General features: G+C 46.4%; 15 protein-coding genes across 15 annotated transcripts; 7 read left to right on the top strand and 8 right to left on the bottom strand.

The window, feature by feature from the left end:
- Positions 1–422: 422 nt before the first annotated feature.
- Positions 423–1,721, top strand: PHATR_46797 (predicted protein; the record flags this gene model as incomplete). The annotated part of the gene is made up of 3 exons (XM_002185858.1): positions 423–661; positions 762–1,164; positions 1,222–1,721. The coding sequence occupies exons 1-3, from the start codon at positions 596–598 to the stop codon at positions 1,719–1,721; spliced, it is 969 nt and encodes a 322-aa protein (XP_002185894.1). The 5' UTR covers positions 423–595.
- A 679-nt stretch (positions 1,722–2,400) lies between these two features.
- Positions 2,401–4,337, bottom strand: PHATR_46796 (predicted protein). The gene has a single exon (XM_002185677.1). The coding sequence runs from the start codon at positions 4,264–4,266 to the stop codon at positions 2,437–2,439; it is 1,830 nt and encodes a 609-aa protein (XP_002185713.1). The 5' UTR covers positions 4,267–4,337; the 3' UTR covers positions 2,401–2,436.
- A 578-nt stretch (positions 4,338–4,915) lies between these two features.
- PHATR_46795 (predicted protein) lies at positions 4,916–6,269 on the top strand (the record flags this gene model as incomplete). Its single annotated transcript, XM_002185857.1, has 2 exons — positions 4,916–6,017; positions 6,045–6,269. Exons 1-2 carry the CDS (start codon positions 5,058–5,060, stop codon positions 6,267–6,269), a joined length of 1,185 nt encoding a protein of 394 aa, XP_002185893.1. The 5' UTR covers positions 4,916–5,057.
- Positions 6,270–6,812: 543 nt separating this feature from the next.
- On the top strand, positions 6,813–8,659 carry NTT4 (nucleotide transporter 4; the record flags this gene model as incomplete). The annotated part of the gene is made up of 1 exon (XM_002185856.1): positions 6,813–8,659. The coding sequence occupies exon 1, from the start codon at positions 6,884–6,886 to the stop codon at positions 8,657–8,659; it is 1,776 nt and encodes a 591-aa protein (XP_002185892.1). The 5' UTR covers positions 6,813–6,883.
- PHATR_46793 (predicted protein) lies at positions 8,653–10,009 on the bottom strand (the record flags this gene model as incomplete). Its single annotated transcript, XM_002185676.1, has 3 exons — positions 8,653–8,882; positions 8,964–9,794; positions 9,994–10,009. The coding sequence occupies 3 exons, from the start codon at positions 10,007–10,009 to the stop codon at positions 8,740–8,742; spliced, it is 990 nt and encodes a 329-aa protein (XP_002185712.1). The 3' UTR covers positions 8,653–8,739.
- Positions 10,010–10,526: 517 nt separating this feature from the next.
- On the bottom strand, positions 10,527–11,603 carry PHATR_46792 (predicted protein; the record flags this gene model as incomplete). The annotated part of the gene is made up of 2 exons (XM_002185675.1): positions 10,527–10,859; positions 10,954–11,603. The coding sequence occupies 2 exons, from the start codon at positions 11,601–11,603 to the stop codon at positions 10,595–10,597; spliced, it is 915 nt and encodes a 304-aa protein (XP_002185711.1). The 3' UTR covers positions 10,527–10,594.
- A 266-nt stretch (positions 11,604–11,869) lies between these two features.
- On the bottom strand, positions 11,870–12,882 carry PHATR_46791 (predicted protein). The gene has a single exon (XM_002185674.1). It carries the CDS (start codon positions 12,811–12,813, stop codon positions 12,082–12,084), a length of 732 nt encoding a protein of 243 aa, XP_002185710.1. The 5' UTR covers positions 12,814–12,882; the 3' UTR covers positions 11,870–12,081.
- Positions 12,883–13,354: 472 nt separating this feature from the next.
- On the bottom strand, positions 13,355–15,317 carry PHATR_46790 (predicted protein; the record flags this gene model as incomplete). Its single annotated transcript, XM_002185673.1, has 1 exon — positions 13,355–15,317. The coding sequence occupies exon 1, from the start codon at positions 15,248–15,250 to the stop codon at positions 13,355–13,357; it is 1,896 nt and encodes a 631-aa protein (XP_002185709.1). The 5' UTR covers positions 15,251–15,317.
- Positions 15,318–16,412: 1,095 nt separating this feature from the next.
- On the top strand, positions 16,413–17,312 carry PHATR_36830 (predicted protein; the record flags this gene model as incomplete). The annotated part of the gene is made up of 1 exon (XM_002185855.1): positions 16,413–17,312. One exon carries the CDS (start codon positions 16,413–16,415, stop codon positions 17,310–17,312), a length of 900 nt encoding a protein of 299 aa, XP_002185891.1.
- Positions 17,313–18,214: 902 nt separating this feature from the next.
- PHATR_28222 (transaldolase) lies at positions 18,215–19,377 on the bottom strand. Its single transcript, XM_002185672.1, has 2 exons — positions 19,091–19,377; positions 18,215–19,019 (listed from the first exon to the last, which is right to left on the bottom strand). The coding sequence occupies exons 1-2, from the start codon at positions 19,301–19,303 to the stop codon at positions 18,282–18,284; spliced, it is 951 nt and encodes a 316-aa protein (XP_002185708.1). The 5' UTR covers positions 19,304–19,377; the 3' UTR covers positions 18,215–18,281.
- A 598-nt stretch (positions 19,378–19,975) lies between these two features.
- PHATR_36828 (predicted protein) lies at positions 19,976–20,950 on the top strand (the record flags this gene model as incomplete). The annotated part of the gene is made up of 1 exon (XM_002185854.1): positions 19,976–20,950. The coding sequence occupies one exon, from the start codon at positions 19,976–19,978 to the stop codon at positions 20,948–20,950; it is 975 nt and encodes a 324-aa protein (XP_002185890.1).
- A 403-nt stretch (positions 20,951–21,353) lies between these two features.
- On the top strand, positions 21,354–21,899 carry PHATR_13281 (predicted protein; the record flags this gene model as incomplete). Its single annotated transcript, XM_002185853.1, has 1 exon — positions 21,354–21,899. The coding sequence occupies one exon, from the start codon at positions 21,354–21,356 to the stop codon at positions 21,897–21,899; it is 546 nt and encodes a 181-aa protein (XP_002185889.1).
- Positions 21,900–22,101: 202 nt separating this feature from the next.
- On the bottom strand, positions 22,102–23,724 carry PHATR_28219 (predicted protein). The gene is made up of 2 exons (XM_002185671.1): positions 23,570–23,724; positions 22,102–23,412 (listed from the first exon to the last, which is right to left on the bottom strand). The coding sequence occupies exons 1-2, from the start codon at positions 23,615–23,617 to the stop codon at positions 22,117–22,119; spliced, it is 1,344 nt and encodes a 447-aa protein (XP_002185707.1). The 5' UTR covers positions 23,618–23,724; the 3' UTR covers positions 22,102–22,116.
- A 681-nt stretch (positions 23,725–24,405) lies between these two features.
- Positions 24,406–24,759, top strand: PHATR_13402 (predicted protein; the record flags this gene model as incomplete). Its single annotated transcript, XM_002185852.1, has 1 exon — positions 24,406–24,759. A coding segment is annotated over one exon (354 nt), but the record flags the coding sequence as incomplete, so codon positions are not given.
- PHATR_28215 (predicted protein) lies at positions 24,711–26,304 on the bottom strand. The gene is made up of 3 exons (XM_002185670.1): positions 25,975–26,304; positions 25,251–25,725; positions 24,711–25,169 (listed from the first exon to the last, which is right to left on the bottom strand). The coding sequence occupies exons 1-3, from the start codon at positions 26,129–26,131 to the stop codon at positions 24,908–24,910; spliced, it is 894 nt and encodes a 297-aa protein (XP_002185706.1). The 5' UTR covers positions 26,132–26,304; the 3' UTR covers positions 24,711–24,907.
- Positions 26,305–26,923: the final 619 nt, after the last annotated feature.

Genomic DNA, 26,923 nt, shown 5'->3' with positions numbered 1-26,923 from the left:
ATTTGATTTACAATTACCAAAAAAGAAAAGGCGCCGAAAGCGGTGAGCTGAATATTCTCCTTCGCAAAAATTCTTCGCTTTGTGTACTGTTAGAGCAACCAAGCTACAGTCACCAAAGTTATAAAAAAGTGGTAAACGTACAGATACGGGAAATCGGGACGAATAATGAATGAAGTTGACAGGCCCGGAGCACCGAATTGTAAAGAACCTTTACTACTAGTTCCATTTTGTCTCACTGTCAGTAACTATAGAAGGATATATCGGAGATTTCGTGCTAACTACCTACCTATGTAGGTAACTCCTCGCGCTAGACTTACAGTTAGCACGTTCCATCCGCGTCGCAGAGCTGGAGAAACGTCGGCGTGCCGGACGCGATGTTCCAAAACTTTCCTACAATTTGTTTGTATCCACAGTGTAACTGTAAATTAGCGTGAGATTTTCACTGGCTAGGCCTGACGGACATACGATTTACTCGAGAAAACTCGAAGTATTTTTCGAGTTTGTCACCCCCTCTATACTTTGCTCTTACTGTTAGTGTTGATACCAGAAGCGGAGTACATGGCAATATAGACAGCATCCTGTATTGAGTGGCGAGATGGTAGATGACCATCACGACAAAGACATGACGTTGGAGGAGCGCTTGGCATGGCTTTGGGACCGGGTAAGTCGTCGATTGGTACTTTTTTGGGAGGACGGTGTTGCAACAACGAGATCATAAGTTTCTTGGCTGATGACAATTTCTTTGCCGTCACATTTCGCAGGGTATCCAGGTGACAACTCCTGAGGAACGAAAAGTTTCTCAAATGGCCAATGTGATGCGCCAGGCTGATACGGTATCGAACGCGGAGGTTTCGTATGTGCTTATTCCAGCAGATACTTCTAAACCTCTGCAAGAGTTGAATTTCCGACCCGACACTTTACCGGGTGATAGACTTGTGGAACACCTGAAACCGGCGTTCGCTCGAGAAGCGCAAAGTGTTGACATTGGCTTACTTCAACAACAAGCGACACAAACGCTGGCTGCTTCCCCGGATACACCTAGCACGGTGTCGGATGCCACCCTACGGCAAGTCGCTTCCGAAGCCAACGTCGAGACTTTTCATTTGGTACATGCGTCGGCTACGAATCAATACACTGACGTTGTAATTTACTTGGATGAAGTCGGTATGTTGAAGCGATTGAGTTTGAATACCCGAGCAAGTAAATATGCATACCTTGCAGGCTTCAATCCAGCACCCCAGTTTTACGGCGACATATTTATTGGTCGCTTGCAGCGGAAGCCTACTTTGCGTCATAAATCGTTTGTGCTGGGAATCGATACTGCGCCGGATGCACCGTGGTTGCAAGCAGCGACCTTGGAGAACCTCCAGCGTCAAATGGAACTCAACCGAATGACGGGACGCAGCGATACACAATTAGCAGTAGCCGGCGACGGCCAAATGAAGCAAGAGGATGGCTTTTCTTGGGTGCAAACGGAAGAAGAATTGGAAGTTGTGATTCCACTTCCAGTGAAGACCCAGTCGAAAGACGTCAATGTTGTATTTCGACCTGAATCTCTCAAAGCTACATCCTTTGGCAAAGACCTTGTTATGGTGCCATTGTTTGAGCGAGTCGATGTCGATGGTTGTACATGGACGCTGGAATCGAATGATGAGTGCAGAAAGCTGGTAGTTACTATGGAGAAGGTCGAATCCGCTTTCTGGCCGCGCATCAAAGATTAGCTGAGCTAGGTATAGCTGAAATGTATCAATTGATTGGTTTGTCGGCAAGCGCAATACATTTTTACCACGATTGTTAAACAAACTGAAGTCTTAAGAGCTATTGTGAAATTCTTGGGTTCGTTGCATCAAAGAGTAGCTGAGCTGGCTCCATCTGAAACGTATCGATTGATTGGTTTGTCGGTAGTGACACTAGACTTTTACCACATTGATAAAAAAACTGAAATTTTAAAGACCTGTGGTGAATTTCTGGGCTCCTCCGAAAACAGCCGACGAGGGCGGCAAAACACGAGATTCCGTGAAAATGATGGAAGTTCTGATGTTAACATTTCGGGGAGGCTCAGCGAAGCAATTAAAGTGTGTGCTCTATATGAGTTCATTGGTCAGCATAAAAACTTTTCACTTCCTTCAGCCATGCCTTCCAAGTTTCGAACGAATCATTGAAGAATTCCGCTTGACTGTTACTTTTTTCAAACCTTTCAATTTTACTTCATTGAAAGCCAGCCACTTTGCATTAGTCGCACTAGCTTAGCCCGGAAGCAAGTCCAATCGTTTCCAGCTGCAATTGTACTAGGTGTAAAAGCCTTACTGTTAATTCTCTTTTACTACCAGCAGTTCAAAGTATTCCTCCTCTTCTCCGTGAAACATTAAATACAGTGGAGAAACATGTCTACAGATAGTTGAGTAAAATCTACTTGTCTATAAATGGCAGTGTGCTTTAATACGTGGCCTGGACATTCGGATCGTTCGCCGCAATCACTAAGGCAGATATACCGTCAGGAATATCTCGAGTACGCTCTTGTCGACTCACTGCAGTAGTCTCTTTGTTTAATCGGATGCCCTCAGTGGAATCGACAAGTCCCATCCGCACAGCGGAATCATAATAATACTGGGCTGTCGAATTTGATATGCCTCGAGTACTTGCCTTTGGTGCCCCTGTATTTCGGCGGCCATGCGAAGCTCGTAGAGCGGAGAATTCAACACGTGCTGCTTCCGGAAGGCCCCGACAGTTTCCAAAATGATCAAACTTCATATTAGAAACGGAATGGTAGACTCCACTGATTGCAGGGGGATAGCAAACTGCTCTCTTTACGCGCTCTTTAATAGGAAGACAAGCACAGTGTATACATCGGATACCAACTTGACCCAAGACAACGCGACTCTTTCGCCCAGGTGACGGGGCGGCAATGTCATCTTTTGTTGCAGAGAAAATTTCGATATGGCGACGCACGAAGCAGTGAAGAGGATTCAAAAATTGCTCATCCGTAGGCGACGACAACACAAGACTGCTTGCAAAGCCAGGGGGCGGAGACACAATATTTTTCGGAAGCTTGGTTTCAAGACACCTGTTGGTCATGAGTGAAAGGAAATACGGGGCTAGTACTTGTTGGGCCAACACAACTTCAGTTATTTGTCGGTGAAGAGCCAGATCTTGGAGAGACTGCGAAAAGGTCTTGGCGGTGACAAGGCTCAGTCCGTCGCGAGCAGAAGAAGCCGGACTTTCAGCTTTAACAGGAGCGTTGTCTAAATCGATGACCTTTTTAGGGCTTTCACAGAGCGGAACACTTTTGGACATGAACACTCCGCCGGGCCCATCAACCATTCCCATCTCACATGCTGTATCATGGTAGTATTGCGCGGTGGACGTAGAGCAGCCGGCGACCTTTACTGGCGATGACTTAGCTCGTTTCTCCCTACTTCCAGCTTTGAGATCGAAAAATTGTGCGCGCACTGCATCAGGGAGTCCCTTGCAGCCGCTAAAATGGTCGAACTTCATATCGCTCACAGAGTGGTACACCCGCCCTACGCTACTTGGGTAGCAGACGGCACGCTTAACTCGATCTCTGGGGGGTAAGTGGCGGCAATGAATGCATCTGAGACCTATTTGGTGCAATTGAATAGGATGTTTGCGTCCTGGAGCAGGCTGTGACATTTCAACTTGGCTCGCCGAGAAAACCTCAATATTTTGCCGGATAAAAATATGTAGGGGACTCAACACGGACACATCTGTTGGAGATGCCAAAAGAACGGTGGCTTTCGGAGCCGGAGCAATGGTGTGCAGATTTCGAGCAACTACCAATCCATCTCGATGGCGCTTCTTGGCAGGGCCGCGTCTGTCACTCTCAGAAAATGAAACTTTGCGCTTGCTGGGTCCGGAAGATGAACTTTCACCAGTAAAATGAAGCGTATGACTGGGTTGCTCATGACTTGATGAATCACGAATTGAATCTTCTCCACATACAACATGACCATCAAGGACCACCGATACGGTGGAGCTCCGTGTGTCTCCTATAGCTTTTGCATTCTCGTTCTGCTCTAAAGGCGTCGTGATCAAGGCATCGTTATCACTGATCGAGCTTTCGGCCGAAAGAGTTCCATCAGCCACAGAGACTTTGGCTGAAAAAGGTACAGCCGACACGATTTTTGTCATCGCTGTGTACCCCGAACCCGAATCAAGATTTTGCTTCCGTTTCATTCCACCTTGTGATTCTAAAATCCCTGCCATATTTTTGTCTGTCGCCTCCACAATATTCAATAATGTCGCCATGGTTGGCTATTTGCCGTGTGCTGTCAAAGTGTAGGCAGTTCCTTACACCTGAGTGAAGCTCGATGGGCTTTCGCAAGATTGTGGCGGAAGTCCTTCGGTTCCACAAGCTTTACTTATGTATTGGGTTGTGAGCTGTGAATCTCTGTGAATCTTCCTCCCACTTGTGAATCTTGCCGACAAATATAGGCGAATCAGAGGAATCTAGGATCGAATCTACTCCGGAACATCCCCGGGTTCCAAGATGCGTCAGTAGCGGTGAGTGAGCGGCTGTCACATAATGACAAAATCGAATCGCGGCTTGTTCTTTTTTCTCAAATCCAACTTCCGTCTACGTAACAGAGCTTTGGAAAGCCCAGCCCTACTTATTTTGCCGTGTGCAAGTGTGTAAATTTTACGCATATTGTGTCAATATACAAATATGCGCGGGCCAGTCATCATTCTACTACTTATACGCAAAAAAAGTCCTAACCAATCAGAATAGACTTTTTTATTTTTCCTTTGCTTGGGATGACTTGCAATACATATAGTCGGCGTAGAACAGCACGATACTGTCAGTGTACAAGTTTATGGAAAGAGGGCATCGGTGCCGAAACTGGCAACAAAAGCAACAAGCAGCAGGACGACGCAAGAATAATTTGGCTCCTGTTGCCACAGTTGCTCCACGCACGCTGACATAGCAATCTTGACTCTGCAAGTCACAGTCTTCCCACAGTAAGCTTCTCGCAGAATCTTCTTAAACTTCAGGTTTGGTTTCTCGTAGAATCTATTCAAACTTAAGCTTTCACTTTTCGATGGCTCGAGGACAAAACTTTGCAGCAGAAGGACGACCCTACAAGACGCCCTTGACCGACGATGACGCCGAGCCCCAACTCATCGGTGGGGGTTTGGACGATCCGCTTCCGTCGAACGCTCCCACTCCTCGATCGGCAGTGGCGCCTACCACATCTTCGTTCCCCGCTGTCCCTACGGATCCAGACGAGTTTTGCGGTGTCCCTCGCCGCCAGGCCTACCTCTTGATTGCCCTTACTGTTCTGATTGTAGCCGTAGTCGCAGCCACCGTCGGTGTCGTCGTATCGAATAACGGCAGTGACGAATCCTCGAATGTTCCGATCCGGACGGATTTTGAACTTGAACCCGATGTTATCGTGCAAACTTCTCAACAAAAGCTCAACTTGATACGAAAAACATTCGAAGCATACCCCATTCTTCGGAGTCACATGGAGCAGCTTCCCTCCGAAAGCGCGACTTTGACGAAAGAAGTTCTAGATGATGAGACGGCCGATCCATTTCTTCGTGCTGCATCATGGATGATTCTAGAAAATGGCCTGAACTATGAACAGGCAATTGTCCCGCGTTTTGCGCTTGTTGCGTTCTATTTCGCACAAGGCGGCCCGAACTGGACAACTCGGACGTCTTGGCTATCCCCGGACATAAATCATTGTGAGTGGTACGGCGTCCGCTGCTGCACAGGCATCCGCAGAGAAATGGTCTTTTCTTGCAAATCTTTCAGCGAATATTCAGTGGTCGAAATAGATATGGAAGAAAACAATATGACAGGAAAGATTAGTAACGCCCTGGTTTTGCTCCAAAGCCTGAATGCTCTCGTTTTGCGACGCAACAGCTTGACTGGAGTTATTCCGGCAGACACTGTCGCAGCCATGCCGTCCTTGCGCATTCTGTCGTTGCAGCGAAATAGGTTGAGTGGTCCGATTCCGGACAATCTACGGGACAATGGCGCTCTTGGTAAGATTGTGTTTACTTTATCTACAATTAACTAGCTTTCGTTTCTTCCGCAGCTAACATCGTGCATCGCCCTACTTTCTTTTCTTGCAATTCAAGACACGTTGCAAATCCACGGAAACGCGTTTACTGGGGAGTTCCCCTTGAGCTACTGTCCTGGCCGGGCAACGATTTTTCGATACTTGACCCTAGACTGCTCCGTGAATGCCTGTGACCCGAGCTGCTGCTACGCGGAGAACTGCATTGATGCCGTTTATGAATAAGCCAATGGGATGCGTTACAGTTTATACGCTAGAGCGGAGACCGTTTCTTTTTGGGTTAACGAAAGAATGCGGCGTCGTCTGGTAGTGTGGCGCTCGGGGAATTGTGGCTTTTATTGGGGGAAAATTAGTTAGCTCTAAACACTAAAAGGCAAAGGTTTCGACAATATGCGACTGCGTCTTTCTCTGCGCTTTGGAACTGCCGAGCGCCGCTAAAATCCCCGTGCAGCATCTGATGGACCGACTGAAAGGCGCCCGTTTCCTGTACTAGCTAGCTCAGCGTCCAACTTCATGTACAAATGTTCGCTTTCCTTGTTCGATAGTTTCTTGCACGAAGAGGTGGCGCGATGACATTTACGTTAGCAGAAATGTGAAAAACAAGTAGAATTGTGGACCCGACCATTTGAGGGTCAGGGTTCGAATAGCTGCAGGCGAACAAGGCTCTGTGCGTGCAACGAAATATCCTGCAAAAAAAAAACCTGGGTAACGTTCTGTAACAGCAAAAAATGTAAGCAAAAAGTCGACCATCCATAGAAAAATGCAATACCATCGTCCAAGACAACAGAAATACAAACATCGCGTTGATCATTGCTCCAGAGGAGAATCTGTTAGAAGCCATGCCAGAAGTTAGACATACCAAGGAATCTGTCTCCCGTTCCAAGGCCCATCTATCTAAGGATCATCTCCACAAAGAAGGTGCGCAACAACAAGATAACATCGGCAATGACTGGCCGGACGACGATCGGGACGACCGAGGTCTATTGTCACGCAAACGACAACGCAAGGCAGTGGTATACGATCATCCCATCCACCCTCAACATTGGATGCGACCATACTGGCTCGGTATGGGATTGTTTCTCGTACTCTTTTCCTTTTGGGTCCTCGATTCCCTCAAGGATCCGATTCTGGGGGCTCTTACTGGGAGCAATCTGGAACGCCATCAGCCTCCGGCCAAGTTGTTTAGCGTCTGTACAACTCTAGCTCTCGTTTGCTTCCTAGAATACGTTTCGCATGAACGCAAGCGTCAGCAGGAATGCCAGCACGATTGGGTACGACGAAAGGACGAAGATGTACTCGAGTCTGGAGGTAGCTGGTCTCGCATGGATCTCAGCACTAGTGTCGATGCGGCGACAAGGCAACGTGAAGAAAATGCTGCAGAAGAGGGTGTCACTAGTTCTGCTTTTGCCTACATCGGACTGCCTTACTGTCTTGTATTTGGACTGATGGCATACGTGCTGCAGTTTAACATTTCAGTGGCCACGTCGACGTCTGCCGTAAAGGATGAATCCAACAAGCTGACGTACTGGCATCTAATCGGCTACATTTTTTATGCAGCGATTGAATCTTTCGGTTCCATTTCAGTCGCTACCTTTTGGTCCTATGCTAATTCCAATTTGTCTTTATCCGAGGCCGAGAACTTCTACGGCACCATCATTGCCATTGCCCAAATTGGTGCAATCTTCGGAAGTACAATGGTGACTACTCATGTCTGGAACAACATTACATTGATCATTGTGGCCTGTTTAATCATTTTGTTGCACATTCTGGTCATGACATCATACAGTCGGCGATTTCCATCCACATGCCCGATAGTACTTGAAGCTGAGAAGATTTCCTCCCAAGAACCCGCACTGTGGTCGGGAGTCTACTTAATTCTGAAGCACAACTATGTCCTCCTGATATTGGGAGTTTCGTGCTTGTACGAAATTTCTTTAACCTGTCTCAATTACCAAATGACACTGCTTGGCTGGAGTCGTTTCGAAGACACTGATCATGATGGCATGTCTTTCACCCAGTTTATGGGTCATTACGGCCAAGTCGTCAACGCATCAAGTCTCTTGCTTTCGTCGCTGCTGTTTCCTTTTCTGATACACCGTTTGGGATTACGGTTGACACTGCGTCTGTTTCCCACTCTTTTGATGATTGTCAACATGATTGCCTTTGGTGCTTTGCCCGGAAACCTAGCAGTCCTTTTCTTTTCCATTTCCCTTCTCAAGGCCATGACCTACAGTATTCACGATCCATCGAAAGAGATACTGTACTTGCCCACTTCGAAAGCCATTAAATTCAAGGCAAAGTTTTGGATTGATGTTGTCGGAGCACGGATAGCCAAGGCAATTGGTTCGACAATCAACAACTACGCGGGAAGCGTTGACCGTAGTATTCGCGTTGCAAGCGCACCCAGCTTGTTATCGGCAGCCGCTCTGTGGTACGTATGCTATCGCGCGGGCTTACACTTCGACGAGCTTGTAAAAAAAGACATGGTTGTAGGAATTCACGATGTAATTGACGATCCGGATGATTACGCAAAACTCGATACAGTGATCGAAGAAGGGGAATTCGACGGTGACCTGTCATGCAAAAGCGACATTGAATTATCAACCAGTAGGTGATGCCAGAGTACTAGAATTATTGATTATTATGAATGCTTGAAGTGCAATCCAGTGTTCTTTTGTGCCATCGATCTTGTGCTCTAATCAAAACAGTTGTTAAGAGGCACGCAGCATCTCTCGGGACAAGGAGTTTGCTCACACTCTAGACGAAATTCACGAAGGACACCACAAAAGACAGCCGGCCACGTCCCCGTAAAGTTGTTGCCCTGCAGAAAAATGGTCTCTACAAGTAGCAAGCGACAAATTAGTAAGACAGACTAAAAGTCCCTAATTGTCGACACCAGTCATGGACAGGATAACTTACGCAGGACACCATTCTCGATCAAATTTTCTGGGATGTCGCCTTCCAACTGGTTGTTCTGAAGGTACAGAATGAAGAGGTCCTCGAGCGAAGAAAACACATCACCGGGAATGGTACCCGTCAAAGCGTTTCCATTAAACCAAATAACACGTAGCGTTGATAGCAAGGACAGAGACTTTGTAATGGGACCCGTCAAATTGTTGTTGGCAAGATCAATCTCATCCAGGTCTCTTCTGAGCAAATCGCAACTTACACCATACCAGCCGTCGCATATAGAAAGATCGGGGTCAAGCCAGTTGTCAGAATTAGTCCACTGCGAACCGCCATTAGAGTAATATGTAGCGACCAGTCCAAAGCGGTTGAGTAGCTCTGGCTCGGCATCTAACTGATCTTCGTGGACGACCCAAGAGGCCGCCCTACGTACAGGATCTTCGTCGAGAACATTCGAAAGGCCGCGCAGAGCTTCGGCGTTTGTCGGCAGAAGATCTAAAAACGAAGCTGTCAACGGATTTAGGCCAATGCCTTGTCGCAGCAAATCCAATTGTTCTTGAGGGACAAGGCGCATTGTAGGAGCGGACGTTGGAGCGATACCACCCGCAATTGGAATCGAATCGTCGTCCCCTGTTACGAATACGACGACGACAACAACCACGGCGACCACAATCGAAAGCATTACAACAGCTACGATAATCATCTCTTTCTTGGAAATGTTCCCCCATTTTCCCGTTTCCTTGAGGTCCTTGAACTTTGGGTTTATTTCCCGGCTACCGGGCCCCGCATCAGTGCTGCTGACCCGACCATCATTCGGTCGCTCGGGTTGTTCAATGTACAATTCTGCAAGGAGTCAAACGTATGTTAAACAAGTTAGAATATCAATGGAAGGATATTCTAGGTTAATGAAGCTAATGTTGCTCTGATCGGGATTACAAGCATGCGTGTTCGACACGGACAACCTCTAATCACCGTGACAATCTCATTTCTTCATGAAGGCGCGCTTCTGCTTTCAGTGTTGTCGCGTACTCAGCCTACTTACCGTTTTCTTCAGTCATGGGGATAGTATTGGAAGAAGTTGAGTGTCAGAGCTTTCCAAAATTGGTTCACTTCGGACTTCGATGGGCGGATCAGCAACCGAGTAGGATTGTGGACCGAGATTGTTTTTTGGATCTCTTCTGGGCTCTCTATGTTTAGAAAACAAAGCACAACGGTCTTTCTTTTAAACACTCACACTTATACTAAGCGGGAATACATGTCATCCGGTATTCGATCGTATCAACCAACTATTTGGTCCAGGCACCAAAAGACATTGCTCACTGTGAGCCAATTGTAAATGACCATAATTTCTGCGCTACGTAAAGGCAACGAATGCCCAGAAAACCTTTCTCTACTAGGAGGCTCAAATGGACGCCATTGGTTGTGAACTATTTGTGACTAGCATGAAAATGGCTAGTTCACTGTCAGAGCTCAAAATGCCAAAACAAGTTCAATCATTTGACCACCGTAACATTCGCAAATATGGAAATGCCCCTTAGACTAGGCTGATTCTTTCAAATACTAGCAATTCACAATCAGCGGAAAAGATAATGCTAGTGTTAGACAGTAATGCATCACTAGGCTGTCGAGCCAGTTCAGATTCTTTACTCTTCCAGGACTACGTCGGGTGCGTCCTCTTTCAATCGCCTCAAAATACGCTGCTTTCCCTTGTCATCAAAAGCTTTGCTAGAAAGGAACTGATCAAGTGTGGACCGCTGATGCATGCCGTTGCGGCCGTCTCGATACCGGTACGAAGACTCATACACAGTTTTGCCATCCGTGTACATGCCGGGCCGCAAACGACGTTCGCGCCAATACATACCCGATGAATCAGTAATCCAATGTTTAGGCGAAGTATTCCAAAGGTTCCTAACAGAAACAAATTGTAACACAGCACAAAAAGGGGGTAAGACGACATTAGGCGGTCAAGCAGTATTCCACTGTAAAAGACAGGTCCACGTACTTCCAGGACCGTTCTCTGACGGCATACGTGCTTTCCACTATTGGACCTTTCGTTTCGTCACTCGCCTTCCCAATATTCTCGTAACGAGCAAAGATGTCAACCTTTCCGCGGTTAAAAAGGTCCTTCACAATCGCAGCTTGATCCGCGTGAACTAGACGCACCGACCATTTTGCATTGGTCGGTTTTTTCCGCGCATACCACATGATGGGCGTCTTTGACGAAGCCGAATTAATTAAGCCGACAAACTGATACCGGTTTGAATTTTTCGCAGCTTTCTTGGAGGGCCGGTCGCGGTCAAATTGTGCAACTGCGTTATCAAAGGCTGTTTCGATGTGCTTCTCGTCCGCATTGCGTATGCGATTTACCGACGACGCAGCCTGTTTGGCCCAATCCGGGGCCGTAGCGTCCGCCTGGAGTTGTTCAGACTTCTTTTCAGCGAGTTCTCTTCTCGCTTTTGATTCGGCTTCCAATCCGACCTTAAATCTGTCCAAAAAATGTCGTCGCGCGGTAGTAATCTCTTCCTTTACTTCAGGGTCCGGGATTGTCAGCGCTTGCAAGGGTGAAACGATGCGGAGGTTGCGTACCGCGTCGACCGAAACATGACAGACTGCTGCAAAGATAAGCAACGCCGAATTCGTTTGGTACTTCATGACAATCTTGATTTACAGATTTTGTCAATTGCTTCGCTGGCTAAAATGTATGAATGCCTGCTTTTGTTTTTGACAGTTGTCTCCCTACCGAACGGGCAGTCCGAGGAGCAGATCTGTCGAAGTATTTTTGGATTTTACGAGAAACGTGATCGTTTACGCGACCGATCCGCGCCAATCAGGTTCCAGTTGGCAGCATAAAAACCCATGACCTAATCAGGATGGATACTGGAAGCTGTCTCGTCAATTTTCATGACCAATTTACAGTTGACAACCCACAATAGCCAAAGTTTAGAAATGATTAGAATCTATACATGGCCGAGTTGGTCATCACAAACACACAGCAAAGGCCCTGTTTTAGATTGCGACCTGAAGTTTGCGACAGTCCTTCAAAGTCAACCCAAAACCATGAGTTATATCACGATGTATTTTTTGAAGGTGCTAACTGTAAACACGGTGTAATCTTCGTTGTCAGCCTGTTCTAGAATTGTGCAAGTATGTCTGCCATCTTGACAACGCTGTATTCCTTTCCATCGATCTCAACATCCATACCAGCAAAGTCTCGGAATTTTACCATGTCATCGACAGCCACATCCATTGACATGAGAGATCCATCACTCGCCATCTTTCCGGGTCCGACTTTAACGACAATTCCTGTTGATGGCTTCTTGTCAGCAGAGGAGCTTTTGGCAATTAGAATACCTCCGTCAGTCTCGGATTCATCATTTTCTACGTATACCAGCACATTGTCCCTAACCATGTCAACCGAATCGAGACTCAAATCACCGGTAAATTTGACAAGAATGTCATCATCCCGAATTAGAACATGCTTAGCACCACCAATATTAATCTCTGTTCCATCGAATTTTCCGTAAACAACACCTTGTCCCTCACTCACTGGCATATCAAAGACAATGCCTGAGTCCTGGTGAGTGCGGCCAGGGCCTATCGCTACTACCGTTCCTTCCGTCTTTTTAATTTTGGCTTTTCCTGTGAGCAGAATTCCTCCCTCCGTCTGCTCCCTAGCTTCACCTATCTTGACTAAAACAAAGTTGTTCAGTGGTTTCACATCTCCGGTGATCTTTCGGCCGTCCAAGGTTGTGGCGGAACACTGTGTAAGGGAAAATGCTGGCCTACTTCCCGGGGCTAGCGATGTAAAGCCGAAAGCGGACTCAATCACGAGCAAGCTAATTGCAGCGCAGAAGAGCTTCATATTCCCCTGTTAAGCTTCAAGATTTCACTGACTGATAAAAACCTACTGCAAAAGGGCGTATGCCACGAGATCGATGCCCTGAATTGATGGGCTTGAAGAGATAGCAGTAGTGTCATCGCGACCATAGCCTTTGGTACGAACGTCGAAAAATGGTAGACACCTGATGGCGTTTAAAATTTAACTATTCTAGATTCTAGACTCCTCCCCTACAACTTCCCTGACTGAAAGGTGCACCCTTCATCCACTACTATCCTTCTACCAATTGGCGGATATTTATGTTGCATTCACAGTCAGTTTTCTCGAGGAAACAGAAAATTGAAACGGGCGAACCCCTCATGTTCGATTGACCAGCAACTTGAAAGCTCAGCGCGGGAGCTGCTACTGACAGTGAACGAGAACTCAATTAATAACTCTCTTTGAACACTTGACAAAACGAAAACGTTCAAAATTCCATTTGAGGCGGCACGATTGAGGGCGGGCTATCTAATCTAATGAGAAAAGCTATTTCGATTCACTTTCATAATTCTAGTCTGAGCTGTATCTACATGATGCATACATCCATAAGATTCTGCGCAACACCACTTGACACGACACGCAAATACGTAACCTCGTCATCGTTCAACACGACGTCTCCTTGGTCCAATCGAAGTTTGCCAAATCCTATAGCCTCATAATTTGCGAGCATGTGCTCTACTTCGATACTGGATAGCCGAGGAACCTCACATACAATCATGGGAACTGCATCATTGCTCGCTTGTAGACGAGCGTTTACTCCCAGCTGATCGGTGATCTTTCGACCGACGGCCCGCGATTCCGATATTCCTACGACAATACCACCCTGCTTCATCATCATTGGGGTTCGCGGATCGGTGCCTTCATCAGCAGTCAAGGCCATTGCATCCAAGACGGGTTTAAAGAGGCTGATCTGTTCGTACGGAATTGCTTTCTTTACGTCGTAGTCGTAATCTGCATGGAAGTAAAATCCTGGCTGAAAGAAACTGTTGAAGTCATCTGAAACAATCAAAAACGGCTTCTTCTCTTGCTTCATCAGGGCATCGACTGCGGCGGCATAGCACATAGGAGCAACAGCGGTCTTTTCGACTGCCAATTCCAGGACTTCTACAAGTTTCATTTCTTCACCGGTTAGCCCTGAGAGCCTGTTCACTTGGTCAGCAGTAAAATACACTTCCAAGGTTTCTCTGCTGATACTGAACTCCTCCAAGTCAGCTTTGTGACAATCCAGAAGTTGCTGACAGGCCTGCCCGCTCAGAATAGGTAAGTCGAATATGCCCGGCCGCTTTGCATTTGGTTCGATGTAGAATCCGTTTTTTGACATATGGTCTCCGTCAGAGAAATACATAACTATATGCCCGGATTTACGAGCCGAGGCAACAACTGACGCCAGTGTAGCTGTTTTACCAACTCCCTTCTGTCCGTGGACAAAAACTCTCGGAGCAACGGGTCCTTCAAGAGCTTGAGCAATCTGGCGCGTACATTGTCGAATCATTATGCGTTTTGAAGTTTTGTGAGCAGCAAGGTCCCACTCTTCTATCATTCGTCCGAGGTTTTGACCCCGCTCAAATAATTTGAGGGGATGCAGAATCTTTGGAGAATTTTCCGCTTCGGAATCGCTCTCCGAAAAGCAGTCAAGAAAAACAGGGAGCGCGGCCGAATCTTGTTCCGCATTAGGCAGGGCGTCTTCGTCCATGCTCGTTGTGTTTTCCGTGGTGGAATCCTTGTGTTCTGCGTCGTTGTGATCTATTTCTTGGGATCGCTGAACTCTTTGCAAATACTGCTCCAAAGCCTTTTCGACCCAAGAACTAAACAAAGGATGTTTGCCGAGGATTTCCTCTTTTTCTCTTAATGAGAATTCAACTCGCTCAAATAATTCATCTACAGCATCTTGCTTGTCTTCCCACGAAACAATTTCTTTAATTCGAGAAATTTCCGGCTCCACCATTGCTTCAACTTTCTCGGCAATAATTTTGAATATAGCGCGTTTTCTTTGCAATGCATACAACTTTAATTGTCCGTGGCCAGGATGCGGAGGTGGAGGAGGGGGCAAAGGTATGCGAGCAAGGGTAGAGAGCGTGGGTATCTTGTCGGGATGGATCTTCACGCGCTCTTGACTTAGGCGAGACACAAGTGCGGGAGACCAATCAGGAAGGTCGGCGTACGTTGTTTTGGAGTTCATCAGGTCTTCCAAATCCCAGGGATCAGTAAATCCTCTACCTTTCATGTTGTCAATTTCCTTGTAGAGTTCGACCCTACGGCGCTCCTCTTCATCCGCTTGTTTCTCATCGTAAATATTGAGGTTTCCAGCAGCCGCGCTAAAAGTGACGCACATCGGAACCGAGCTCTTTTTCACGCTTCGAAGATTAAATAGCATCCTAGATGGCATCGAACGCATCAAGCGGACAGAATGTAACATCGTCATACGGCAGGACTACCAGCTAGAAGAAAGAAAGTGAATTCAATGGTCAATTGTGTTACATTCCGAATCGGGGAAGGTGGATATGTCTGTTGTCAGCAAACGAGGAGGTTAGGTGCTAGTTGGGGCTGGTATCTGCGCTGGTGTCTGCCGGTTTCCCGACTCACAAGCTCTACCTACATTAGGCTGGTGAACTTTCGGCATATACAGTTTCAAATAACAGTAAGTTGACCGTGACTTTGATAGATCGTGCCTGGCGTTCATTGGAAAATGCCTTCCTTCTACAATCTTTGCTTGCACTTGCTTATACTTTTTGTGGGGTTTGTACTGTTAACTGTAAATAGAAAACGAAAAAAAAATTCACATGTTAGGTAGGCCTGTCTATTTACACAGTGAATACCAAGCAAATCGCAATGACGCGCGTTGAGAGAGGGGGTTAGTGACAAGAACCACAACTCAAGTGGTCTACGTTCAATGTCGACTGTGCGAGCCATCTGAATTTTTTTTTTGCAGGAGTGATGGAGCCGAAATGACATGGAGCTCACCGTCAGGGACAGCTGCAAAAGGACCGCAAATGTTATCACGAATGAATCCCCTGCTTCCACTCTGTATCCGCCATAGTACGACGTGAGCCAACTACAATTTTACGGTCAGACTATCAATATCTGTTTGCCGCTGATCAAACCAATGTAAGAGGCCATCTGTCACTTCTTGTTTCAAATGGAGGAATACTTTACTCTACTTTACAGTGAGAGAGCTATTGGCTGCGGTTTTCAAAAAACTAGCCACCTGGCCCGCGTGTATAGCATAGTTCTAGCACGTTTTCTAATTTCGATTGATTTTCAAACTGACACGATTTGGAAGACAGCATTAAATGTAAATTTTCTTGACATTTAATCATGACCCTGATCTCCTAAGAACTCAATGTTTGATTTTTCAAATGACTACTATGACTATCCAACTTCTGTCGAGTCATTACAAGATCAGAAGATATGTCAATTAGACCAAATTTGCAAACCCGGAAAGCATGTGTGTCTGTTAGAGTCATGCGTTGAGTAGCGATTGTGATCGCCACTGCTCATTTACTTGCGAATGAGCGAGCGAAGAAGGTTCATTTTTGTGCTGCGCCGGAGTCATTTACGCGATTGTTGTCAATCTGAAACCCACCATGATGAACCAAACCTCAAAATGCAACGCAAATCTTTCAAAAAACAAGGAACGAGACACGGAAGAAGTGGCATGCTTCTTGTTGTCGCTAAAACACAATAGCGACCGTAGCGCGACGGTTTCTCCTGATCCGGAACAAAACCAAGTGGAAGTCATTCAAACCTCGAATCATAAGCCTCCGCAGTTTAGCTTTGCATCTCTTTCAGACTCGTCTATTGGGTCCAAGCCTTATGCTTCATCAAATTTCGATGATCTCATTATTGACAGCAATCTCGTGTACCCAAAGGATCGGGACCTCGTCCCTGATGCCCTCTTCGTTGCCATGGCTCAGATGAATCCTTGTACATTGACGCATGCTGATCGTGTAGGCTGCTACAAAGCTCGCGAAATCGGCTTCGTCGGCATGAGTTGCAAGTTTTGCGGAGGGCAACCAGGGTTTGGGAGATTCTTTCCGGCAAGTATTCGGAGTCTTGCGCAGACGACGACATCTCAAACTATTATGAAGCATATAGCCGGCAAATGCCGTTTTTGCCCTCCTCAAGTGAGAAACACCGTACTCGACCTACAACGTGAGCAGGCTCTTCGTGAAAGCATGAGCTCTGGCCGCCCGAGATACGGTAGTCGTAAGATTTTCTTTCAACGTGTTTGGGCTCGGCTCCACGACGTGAAGGATGCCATTGACGAAGACAACAAGACCATCGCGACGGCTGACGAGTCTGCTTCGAATTCCACTCCTAGTGGCACCGACGATATCTCTCTCTCAAGCATATCTTTTGGGGAGGAGGATGGTGGGATATCCGCCGGACTGCTAAGGCAAAAACGCCCTCGTTTTGGGATGCTGCCTACGCAGGAGAATAAACGGGCAAAATATGGGGAAGAGGCTTCGCTACAACGTTTGTAGACTACTTGTCTGTGCACACCTAGAGATCAATTAAACGAAACCTTGAATGTAAACCATTTGGTACCAATAAGTCATCCTTTACACACTATTTAGATTATGTTACAATACATGAAGAGTATCAGTACAGAGGAACTGAATACCCAATGACTGTGCTAGTACCTATGTGGTGGTGTCAAGACACCATCAACATCCACTCATTGTAATTGTGATAAAGTAAAACCCAATTGGAGAGGACGCCAGCTCAATCTCTTGTTACGTTACGCATTCAAGTGGCCGTCTCCGGACTACAGGCCGATACCATTCGAAGGGATACCTTTGCCAATCCAAATTCACTGTCAAGGAGCACATTTTACAGTTCCAATACAAATGATGTTTGTGCTTCTACCGTCAACCGTTGGCGAAGGCTTCTGAAATCGCCGGCACGCCTCACATAGGTTCTCAGTGCTGTCGCTGTCAAATAAAGATAAACAGAACGTCCGACCGCAAATTGAAAAGGCTTCGTTTTAATTGGTCAGTGTAAAAGAAGTTACCGGTAGATAGTTGTGGTGAGTTTCAAATCGTATTGGCGGATATTTGCGGTATTTTGGTCGAAAACACCGCATATGCAGTTACCCGTGAGGAGGCCTGATGAGTGCATAGTAAATATGGACCTACATTACAAATCGAATATAGGGGATTGTATTCATGAAAAGCGTTCGATTCTTCCCGACAGATCCGTGCAAACAGAATCCGATAAACAGATCTATATCCTCTTCAACAGTTTTGTCAACTTCCGATTAACAAGGATTGATTTGGAGCTGTTGATCCTCTTAAACTACATACTCACAAAAAAAGCTCTTCGCGAAGCGTTCTAAATGGGGTTGAAGGAATAGACTTCATGCATCTGAATACTCGTGACATATGGAAGAGCCGAAAATTTCGGTTATTACTACCTTTTTAACTGTTGATGCATTCTGCGACTCAGCTTGCTTACATCTTTTTCTTCACAATCTCTTCGAGCTTCACAACGTCGGCAGCGAAGTTGCGGATACCATCTGCCAACTTCTCTGTCGCCATGGGATCTTCGTTCATCATCCAACGGAAAGTTTTCTCATCCATATCGACTTTGGCAATATCCAAGGTAGCGGCGTTGCTAGCATCAAGTTTCTTTTCCAACTTGTCCGCTGACGCGATCAGCTCATTCAGAAGAGGAGGTGAAATCGTCAAACGGTCGCATCCTGCAAGCTCAGTAATTTGCCCGGCATTACGGAAGGATGCACCCATTACGATAGTATTAAATCCGTACTTCTTGTAGTAGTTGTAAATTTTTGTCACAGAAATAACACCTGGGTCCTCTTTTGGCTCAAACCCATCAACTCCTTGATCCTTCTTGTACCAATCCATGATTCGCCCAACAAAAGGACTGATCAAGGTGCAGCCCGCTTCGGCACAGGCAATAGCCTGCGCAATGCTAAAGATCAAGGTTAAGTTGCAAGTGATTCCTTCCTTCTCCAAAACTTCGGCCGCTTTGATTCCTTCCCAAGTAGCAGCGACTTTAATTAGGATTCGAGATTTGTCAACACCGACTTCCTTGTACAGCTGAATGATGCTACGGGCCTTTTCGATAGTTGCCTCAGTATCGAAGGAAAGGCGCGCATCAACTTCCGTGGAGACATATCCTGGCACGATCTTGGTGATTTCTGTCCCAAAGTTAACGGCCAGTTTATCCTTAAAAAACAAAAAAGAATTTCATTGTGAGAAGGTTTCCACAATAGGGCTATGCTTCGACAAAACCAAACGCTATTACCTACCATGACGATTTCTAGGTTTCCGTTTCCGTACTTGATAGCATCATCTACCAGCTTGGCGTATTGATCCATCTGAGCCGCTTTGTAGATGAGGGAAGGATTTGTTGTCGCATCTTGGGGCTTCAGCTCTTTGATCGCATCGACATCGCCTGAATCCGCAACGCAGATCGTAAACTCTTTCAATTGCTCGTACTGATTCGACATGGTGCTTCGGTTGTTTGTTCGTGTGATTAGTAATGTTGTCGAATATGAAACTGGTTGTGTTATGTCCTATTGCGTGAATTTTTATAAAATCTTCGTGCCGCTTCTTTAGCCTATCGCAGAACATCTTGGACGGAAGCAATCTCACTGTGTTTTCTCCACGCGAAAAGGCTTGCCTGAGCAGTTTCGAAATGCATCTTTGGAAATCTGGCGGGGACACGAACTATTTAGGTGGTGCTAATTCCACGGTTCACAGACAGATGTAACAAATCAGTAGCTAGCCCTCCCTGCTTTCAAAATCTCTGTACTTGTATACCTTAAATTCCATATGCTATATCAATAATACGATACTTAAGTGGTGGCAAAAAATTCATCATCCACTGTCAAGGTAAGTTGGAAGACTAAACACCACTACCATATCTACAACGAGTTAACCCGATGTCTTGAAATGACCAATTTCTAAAAATCAAATCAGCATGAGCGCCTGTATATCAGTCTCGTTCCCTTCAAATTAGGGCGGGAAAAGATGTCCGAAAATTGTCAATCAAAACTGTATATAATCCTGTGCTCTGGAGATACCCCTTCCTAGAACCAGGCTTTCGATTCGATTCACTGTGCAAAGACCCACCGTTTACGCCCAGGAGGGACGCACGGAGGGGTTTACGAACATCTGCGATGACCTCTTACGAAGAAAAGAAGGCAGAGACTTTGAAAGGCTCCCTCGCCGGAAATGGGGGGACATCGCAGGAAGCTCTTTTTGGTTTGGCGGCCGGAGCAGTTTTCGGAATGATTTCTCCGTTGGTCGGTCATCCCTTTGATACGGTCAAAACTCGAATGCAAGCCGAAGCGAGCTATGCAAATACTGGATTTCTGCAGACTGTTATGCACATCTACAAAGCAGAAGGAGCTAGGGGCTTTTATCGCGGCTTTATTCCGCCTCTAGTCGGCTCCATCGCTTTTCGTGGACTTCTTTTCAGTGCGTACTCAGGTGCATACGCGGCTTGTGAGCAAATTCCTGTTTTACACGATCCACTTCCTTACACCGGAGGCTTGAGACCAAGTGTCATAGTTGGGGCTATGGCAGCGGCTTTTTCCAGAGCTGTGATCGAGTCGCCCCTGGATTTTGTGAAGGTCCGAATAATGGTCGGCAAAGAGGCGATGCTCGATTCGTCCTCTTCGAAAGTTGTCAAAAATTCAATGGTGTCATCTTTTCGATTATTTTCTGCTTCACCGGTATCATCTATACGTCATGTCTACCACGGCTTTTTCCCGACTCTTTTTCGAACAATGGGCTTGCTGGGATCCTTCTTTGTAATGGTGGACTATTCTGTACGATACATTCCAGATGTCGTCAACGCCCCTGTCACTGGGCCGTTCTTTAAAGGCGGCGTATGCGCAACAGCTGCTTGGGTATTTGCCTTTCCGTTCGAATCAGTCAAGTCAGTTATTCAAGCAGATACAACAGGAAAGTACAAGAATTTGAGGAACTCGACTTGGGTTGTTATGCGACAACTCCATCGGGAACGAGGAATCAAAGGATTGTATCGAGGATTTGCACCAGGAGCATCAAGGTCTTTCGTGGCAAATGGCGTGAGTATGTCAGTCTATACATGGTTCCAAAATTACCTGAGAACCGATACCGCTATGTAGATTCAAAAAACACGTTAGACGCTATAGCTTGTGCATTTCCTATTTGATGTAAGATTTCGCTATTTATCAAACATCATTGAAAAGGGGATTTCCTCAAAGTCAATCAGCATTTGAACCCAGCACTTTCACTGTAAATCTTTCTTCTGTACTTTTTTAAGCTAATAGTAAACCATGGTCGATTTGGTTTTGACGGACAAGAGCGCTAACACTAAACACCCTTGCGCGAAACTTGACACAATCCAAATCGGCTGGCAGACAGACCGACCTTGTGACCGCCAAGCGAAAATAGGTTCACATTTTTAATTTTTTGTTCCATGGGGGCTACTCACGTTTTCCTGTTGGTCAACATCTCTGTTGCGCTGCCCACAAGGAACTTTCCTTAAAGGACCGAGAGCAGAATATCATGAGGCCCTTAACAGAAGAAGAAACAAAATCGCTGTTTCTAAAGCTGTCAGAGTATATCGGAAAGAACATTGAACGACTGATCAACCGAAGTGACGAACGACATTGTTTTCGGCTGATCAAAGACCGATGTTACTACATCAGTGAGTCTATTATGAAGTCTGCGACTTCTATTGGTCGAGAGCACTTGCTTCACGTTGGCACATGCATGGGGAAGTTTACCAAGACGGGGAAATTTCGTCTTCATATTACAGCTCTGGAATACATTTCACAATATGCAAAATACAAGGTGTGGGTTAAGCCATCGGCCGAAATGAGCTTTCTGTACGGCAATCATGTGTCTAAGAATGGGCTCGCTCGAATGACGGAAAACACACCTCAATATTCAGGAGTTGTTGTGTACAGCATGTCAGATATCCCTCTAGGTTTTGGCGTCGCTGCGCAGAGTACCGAACATTGCCAGCAGTTGGATCCGACAGGGAATGTCGTACTTCATCAAGCGGATATTGGTGAATATCTTCGGGGTCTTGAGGAGGACATGTTCTAGACGCTATTGTCTTCCTTTTGATACTGCATGGAAAATCAAAATCGCCACAGAAAGTTCGTTGTCACGCAAGCTAAGATGAGTGGACAATTTGCCAAAGTGCATGCTACAGTCGGCTCGTGGAGGACGCGTGTGCAGATCTGAATGTTGCATGCGATCTATACAAAACTGGATTAACAGTGTTAATCTGACATATTGTCGGATTCACAAAGTTATCGTTTTAGTTGTATACCATATATTTAGGTGTAGAACTGAACTTTTTGTATCCCTTGACAACTTTGTTGACAGACTCCAAAAAGTCTTTTTCGCTTACATTTTTACGTCGTGCTCGAATGGCGAACATACCTGCTTCCGTGCAAACTGAATGCAACTCTGCTCCGGTAGTATTCGGACACAAGCGCGCAATCAGTTCAAACCGAATATCCCGGTCGCAGTTCATGCGCTTTGAGTGAATGCGTAGAATGTGTCCGCGCCCTTCCAAGTCGGGCAACCCAAACTCAACCTTCCGATCCAAACGTCCCGGGCGCAACAAGGCCGGGTCTAGTGTGTCGGGCCGATTCGTCGCCATCAAAACCTTGATATTTCCACGGGCATCAAATCCGTCAAGCTCGGTCACAATCTGCAACATGGTTCGCTGTACCTCATTATCACTTCCATTCTCGTCTGATCCAGTACGAGCGCCACCGATCGCATCGATTTCGTCGAAAAAAATGATGCACGCACGCTTGGACCGGGCCATAGTGAAGAGTTCGCGCACCATACGGGCGCCTTCGCCGACGTACTTTTGTACAAGCTCGGAACCAATGACACGTATAAAGCAAGCATCGGTACGATTGGCAACCGCACGAGCACTCAATGTTTTTCCGGTTCCCGGAGGACCGTACAATAATACACCCTTAGGAGGATCGATTCCCAGCGTCACAAATCGTTCCGGGTGCAGTAAAGGCAACTCCAAAACTTCGCGAAGCTTCTCCATGGCATCCTTAGCACCTCCAACATCATCATACGTGACATCTGGCTTGTCTTCGACTGTCATAAGACTCACGGTAGGATCGATCTTGGGTGGCAAAGGAATTTGAATACTGTACTTGGAACGATCAACTCCTACACGCATACCTTCTTCGATATCCGTAGGTGCCACTGTCTCACCCAGTCCCACCACAAATTTGGCAATTTGCTTGACGTTAATGACATACTTGGTGCTGGTAGAAACAGCACTGGACGCGCCTTCGTTGCTCGCGTCGGAGTCTCCCGTAATAATTTTGGTGCACCGTGCAACTTGTAAGGGTGCCTCTTCCGACATCATTTGTTTATCGCCATTCAAATCCCACATACTCGGAGGAGAAAGGCCAGTGTCCGATTCTTTGATACCAATCAAATCCTTGACCGTTTGCTGGTGTTTTTTGATTTCTTTTTCGACGTCTTTAATTTTAGTGCTGTAAGGACCTAAACCGTATGATTTCAGTAAGACAATATCGCCTTCGTCGAGCGGGGGCGGGGCGTCCTCTTTTTCCTCCTACATAGAAGAGAGCACGAAATGATGAGTTTTTCACGACGTCAGGTAAATAAAGAATTCATGTGTTGCTGCAAGTATGCATGCACGTAGGAAGAGTGCCGAACAAAAAGGAGAAAACTACGGTGCGTCAGGAAAATATGAATCAAGGCTTCCTTACCTCATCATAATCGCCCTTGTTTCCCGTCTGACATTCTCCGGAACTCATAGTCGTTGCACAGTTCAGCAGATTTTCCAAGAAACACACTTCTTTTGGAAGAATTCAATTACTTGGAATGCTAGCTATACTGTTAGATCGATGAAATGTTACATTCGTCCCCATGGTCGTGCCAGATTGGAGCTGATAAGAGACGGCGGAGCGTGGGCGAATGCTACCGAAACTTCTAAACTCCGGGTGCGTTCCGATGTCGTCGAACCATTCTTTGTGTGCAGACTTATCGGAAGAGACAAGCAACTCACTGTCAATTAGATAGAATGCGTCGGTTTTGATTTTCCGCCTTTAGTATTGGCATCCCACGACATGTCCAAATTTGCTCTACGACACGTACAAATTCATCCGCCGACAAACCCGCCGTGAGTTTTGAAAGGTGACCAGGATTTTTCCGTTGGCCACACTATTTCACATTGTATAAGAGTACGATGGTGGAAGATGATTTGGACGCTTTCTTTGACGACGTAGCCGAGGCGGAGGTGAAAGCAGTGGATAAAGAACCACCGCTTAAGAAACAAAAATTCGAAGCTGTTAGACCACAGGGGGTGGTTGTAGCTGCCGCCTCGTCAGCCGGAGCAACCCAATCCAAGTCATCGGCACAAACCGACAGCGAGCTTGCGACGAAAGAGGGCACCAGCAATCCAGATGGACCGATTTCATCAAAATCACTAGCAATGTCGATTGGTCCGCTTGGTTCAGCAGGCCGAAATGCGCCGCAGATCCTTCCGCCGCAGCGCTCCGCCTTATTGCCGCCTCCCCCTCCACCACCGCCGCTTCCGAAAAAGCCCCACGTCCGATCCGCGGCCGGCAAAACATGGATCGATTCTTCTCTGGACGATTGGCCGCAGAATGATTTCCGAATTTTTGTCGGAAACATGGGTAACGATGTGACGGATCAGCAGTTGTATGATCATTTCGTTTCGAAGTATCCATCGCTCTTAAGAACTAAAGTTGTTCGCGATGCAAAGACGTCGGAAAGTAAAGGGTACGGGTTCGTATCTCTAGGGGATGCTTTGGAATGTGCCAAAGCGATTCGGGAAATGGATCAGACATGGCTTGGATCACGGCCGATTCGGCTGAAGCGGTCTAATTGGAAAGACCGCGAAGCGAGTAAAAGAATTTACAAGACACGAAGATAGAAGGCAAAGGAGATATCTGTTCCGTGGAAGAGTAAATAGTCCCTGTTCACAATACAAAACGTAGGCTTCAAAGCTATATTCGCAGCCTTAGGCAAAAAAGAGAACAAAATGACTGACGAGATCATATACACGTCGTCATTTACACTCTTCAAGTGTCCAGGGAGTTCAGGAATCTTCTCAATCGACGAACATACTGGGACAGTTTTCCCGGTCCCTCGATGATGTCATTATGTCCCCGATCTGAAACCCACCATGGATCTCGACGACATTCTTCAGGTACGGCATTGTGAATGTCCATGCCATGTGAAACGTCTACTTCTTGATCAAGGCGGCCATGGATCACCATCACAGGACACGAAACCTTTTTGATGCGATCAATATTTGGATATATGTCCAGACAAGACAATAACCTACAAACAAAAACGATGCTCACAGAATGAAAAATTGTATTCCTGGGAGAAAAACACTTGGAAAGCACTGTATTCACATACCGGCTCGGCGTCAATACTCGCATTCCACTTGTAAACGGACTGTGCAAAATCATGCCTCCCAAATCATTTTCTGTGGCTGCTAAGTAGCAGCACGGTCCACTCCCGACAGACTGACCATACAATATCACATTGGATGGGGCATTCCCTGCCAGGTGTTCCAATACGTACTCATAAACGGCTTCCATGTCCCGGTAGGTGGCGTGTTCATCAGGTACACCTCCACTTTCTCCGTACCCCGAGTAGTCATATGAGAGTACATTGCAGTCTAGGCTGTGCGCCATAACTACTTGGATGGGGAACATTGCACCGATATCCGTGGCATTCCCATGGCTGTAGATGATTGTTTTCCTGTCAGCCGGGCGAGACGGAGGTGACATTCGGTAAAGCACTGCCGCAAGGTAAACTCCCCTAGCCGAAGGAATCTTGACAGCTTCAATTAAGCTGTCGTCGTGCGGCGGGACTTGTAGCCGCGGATCTAGCAAGAGTTTGAACGACACGTTGTGTACCGCATCTTTGGCATCCCGTTTCTGTCGTTCTCTTGCACGTATCTTTCGTTCGCCGGCCTGCTGTGTCAGTTGCTCGATTGGTGACTTCATCTTCTCCTTTGTTTGTCCATCAGTCTTGGCGTCAAGGGGTTCGGATGACTCTGGCAGTTGCAAGTCTCCAACTTCCTCGTCGACACTTTGGTTAACGGCCCGAATATCGTCAGCTTCTTGATTGTCACGCAAGACTCGGCCTTCTGCGTCATGTCTTTCGAATCGATATAATGGAGGTTCAGGCGGAAAAAAAGTCAAGGCCCCCGCCACAGTTCCTTTCGAGCATCCTGACTTTGCCCAAAGGCAAAATAGCGCAGATATAGCCGGCGGACAGCAGCAACACATGAATCGAAATTTTCTCGCGGAAAAAGTCTCCGGATATCAACAAAGTGCAGCGAAATCTGATAAGACTGTTTTCAAGGTGCGGGTAGATGTCTAAATGTGCGGAATAGTTGTTTGCAACAAGGAGATACAACAGCGTCCTGCTTCTATCAAGAGGAGGAGATATGCTGTGTGCTCTGTGACTATGGAAGCAATGGGGACGACCACGACGCGGTCTCTTGTATTCGATTCTTCCACGCTGATACAAATAGAAGTCACGAAAGGCACCAAACCGACTTTGGGAAGACATTTTTGACACCGAACGAAACCATAGGATCCACGGATACACAATTGCTCCGTTCGCTGTCTTCCAAAGTAGACCAACGGTACCCTTGATATCCTTCACATATAATTAAATGTTTTGTTTATTTTGCGATTATTCTAAAGTCCGTTGAGAAAATGTCCTGATATTGAAAGAAATTTACTATTTCTTTGACATGGGATCCGCTCTGAAATTAATACCAAATCCTCTGACTGTGAGTGCGCTATAACATTTATACTCCACGATGTATGAGAAAAATGCAATACTTACAGTTAAAAGTTATTCCCACTCCTCACATTGGATTGCATTTTGCAATTAGCGCCTCATCTTCCCAACGTTGACTGCGAATTATTCCCACTCCTCACATTGGATTGCATTTTGCAATTAGCGCCTCATCTTCCCAACGTTGACTGCGAATACTGCGCATTCCCGTCAGGAATTTCGATTGCGATGACAGACGTGCTTGACGTTGCCATCGTATCTTCATCCGCCAA

This window comes from Phaeodactylum tricornutum, chromosome 11 (genome assembly GCF_000150955.2).
Source record: "Phaeodactylum tricornutum CCAP 1055/1 chromosome 11, complete sequence".
Taxonomy (NCBI): domain Eukaryota; phylum Bacillariophyta; class Bacillariophyceae; order Surirellales; family Neidiaceae; genus Phaeodactylum; species Phaeodactylum tricornutum.
The sequence above is the reverse complement of the archived record's forward strand: the minus strand, read 5'-3'. Positions and strand labels throughout refer to the sequence as shown.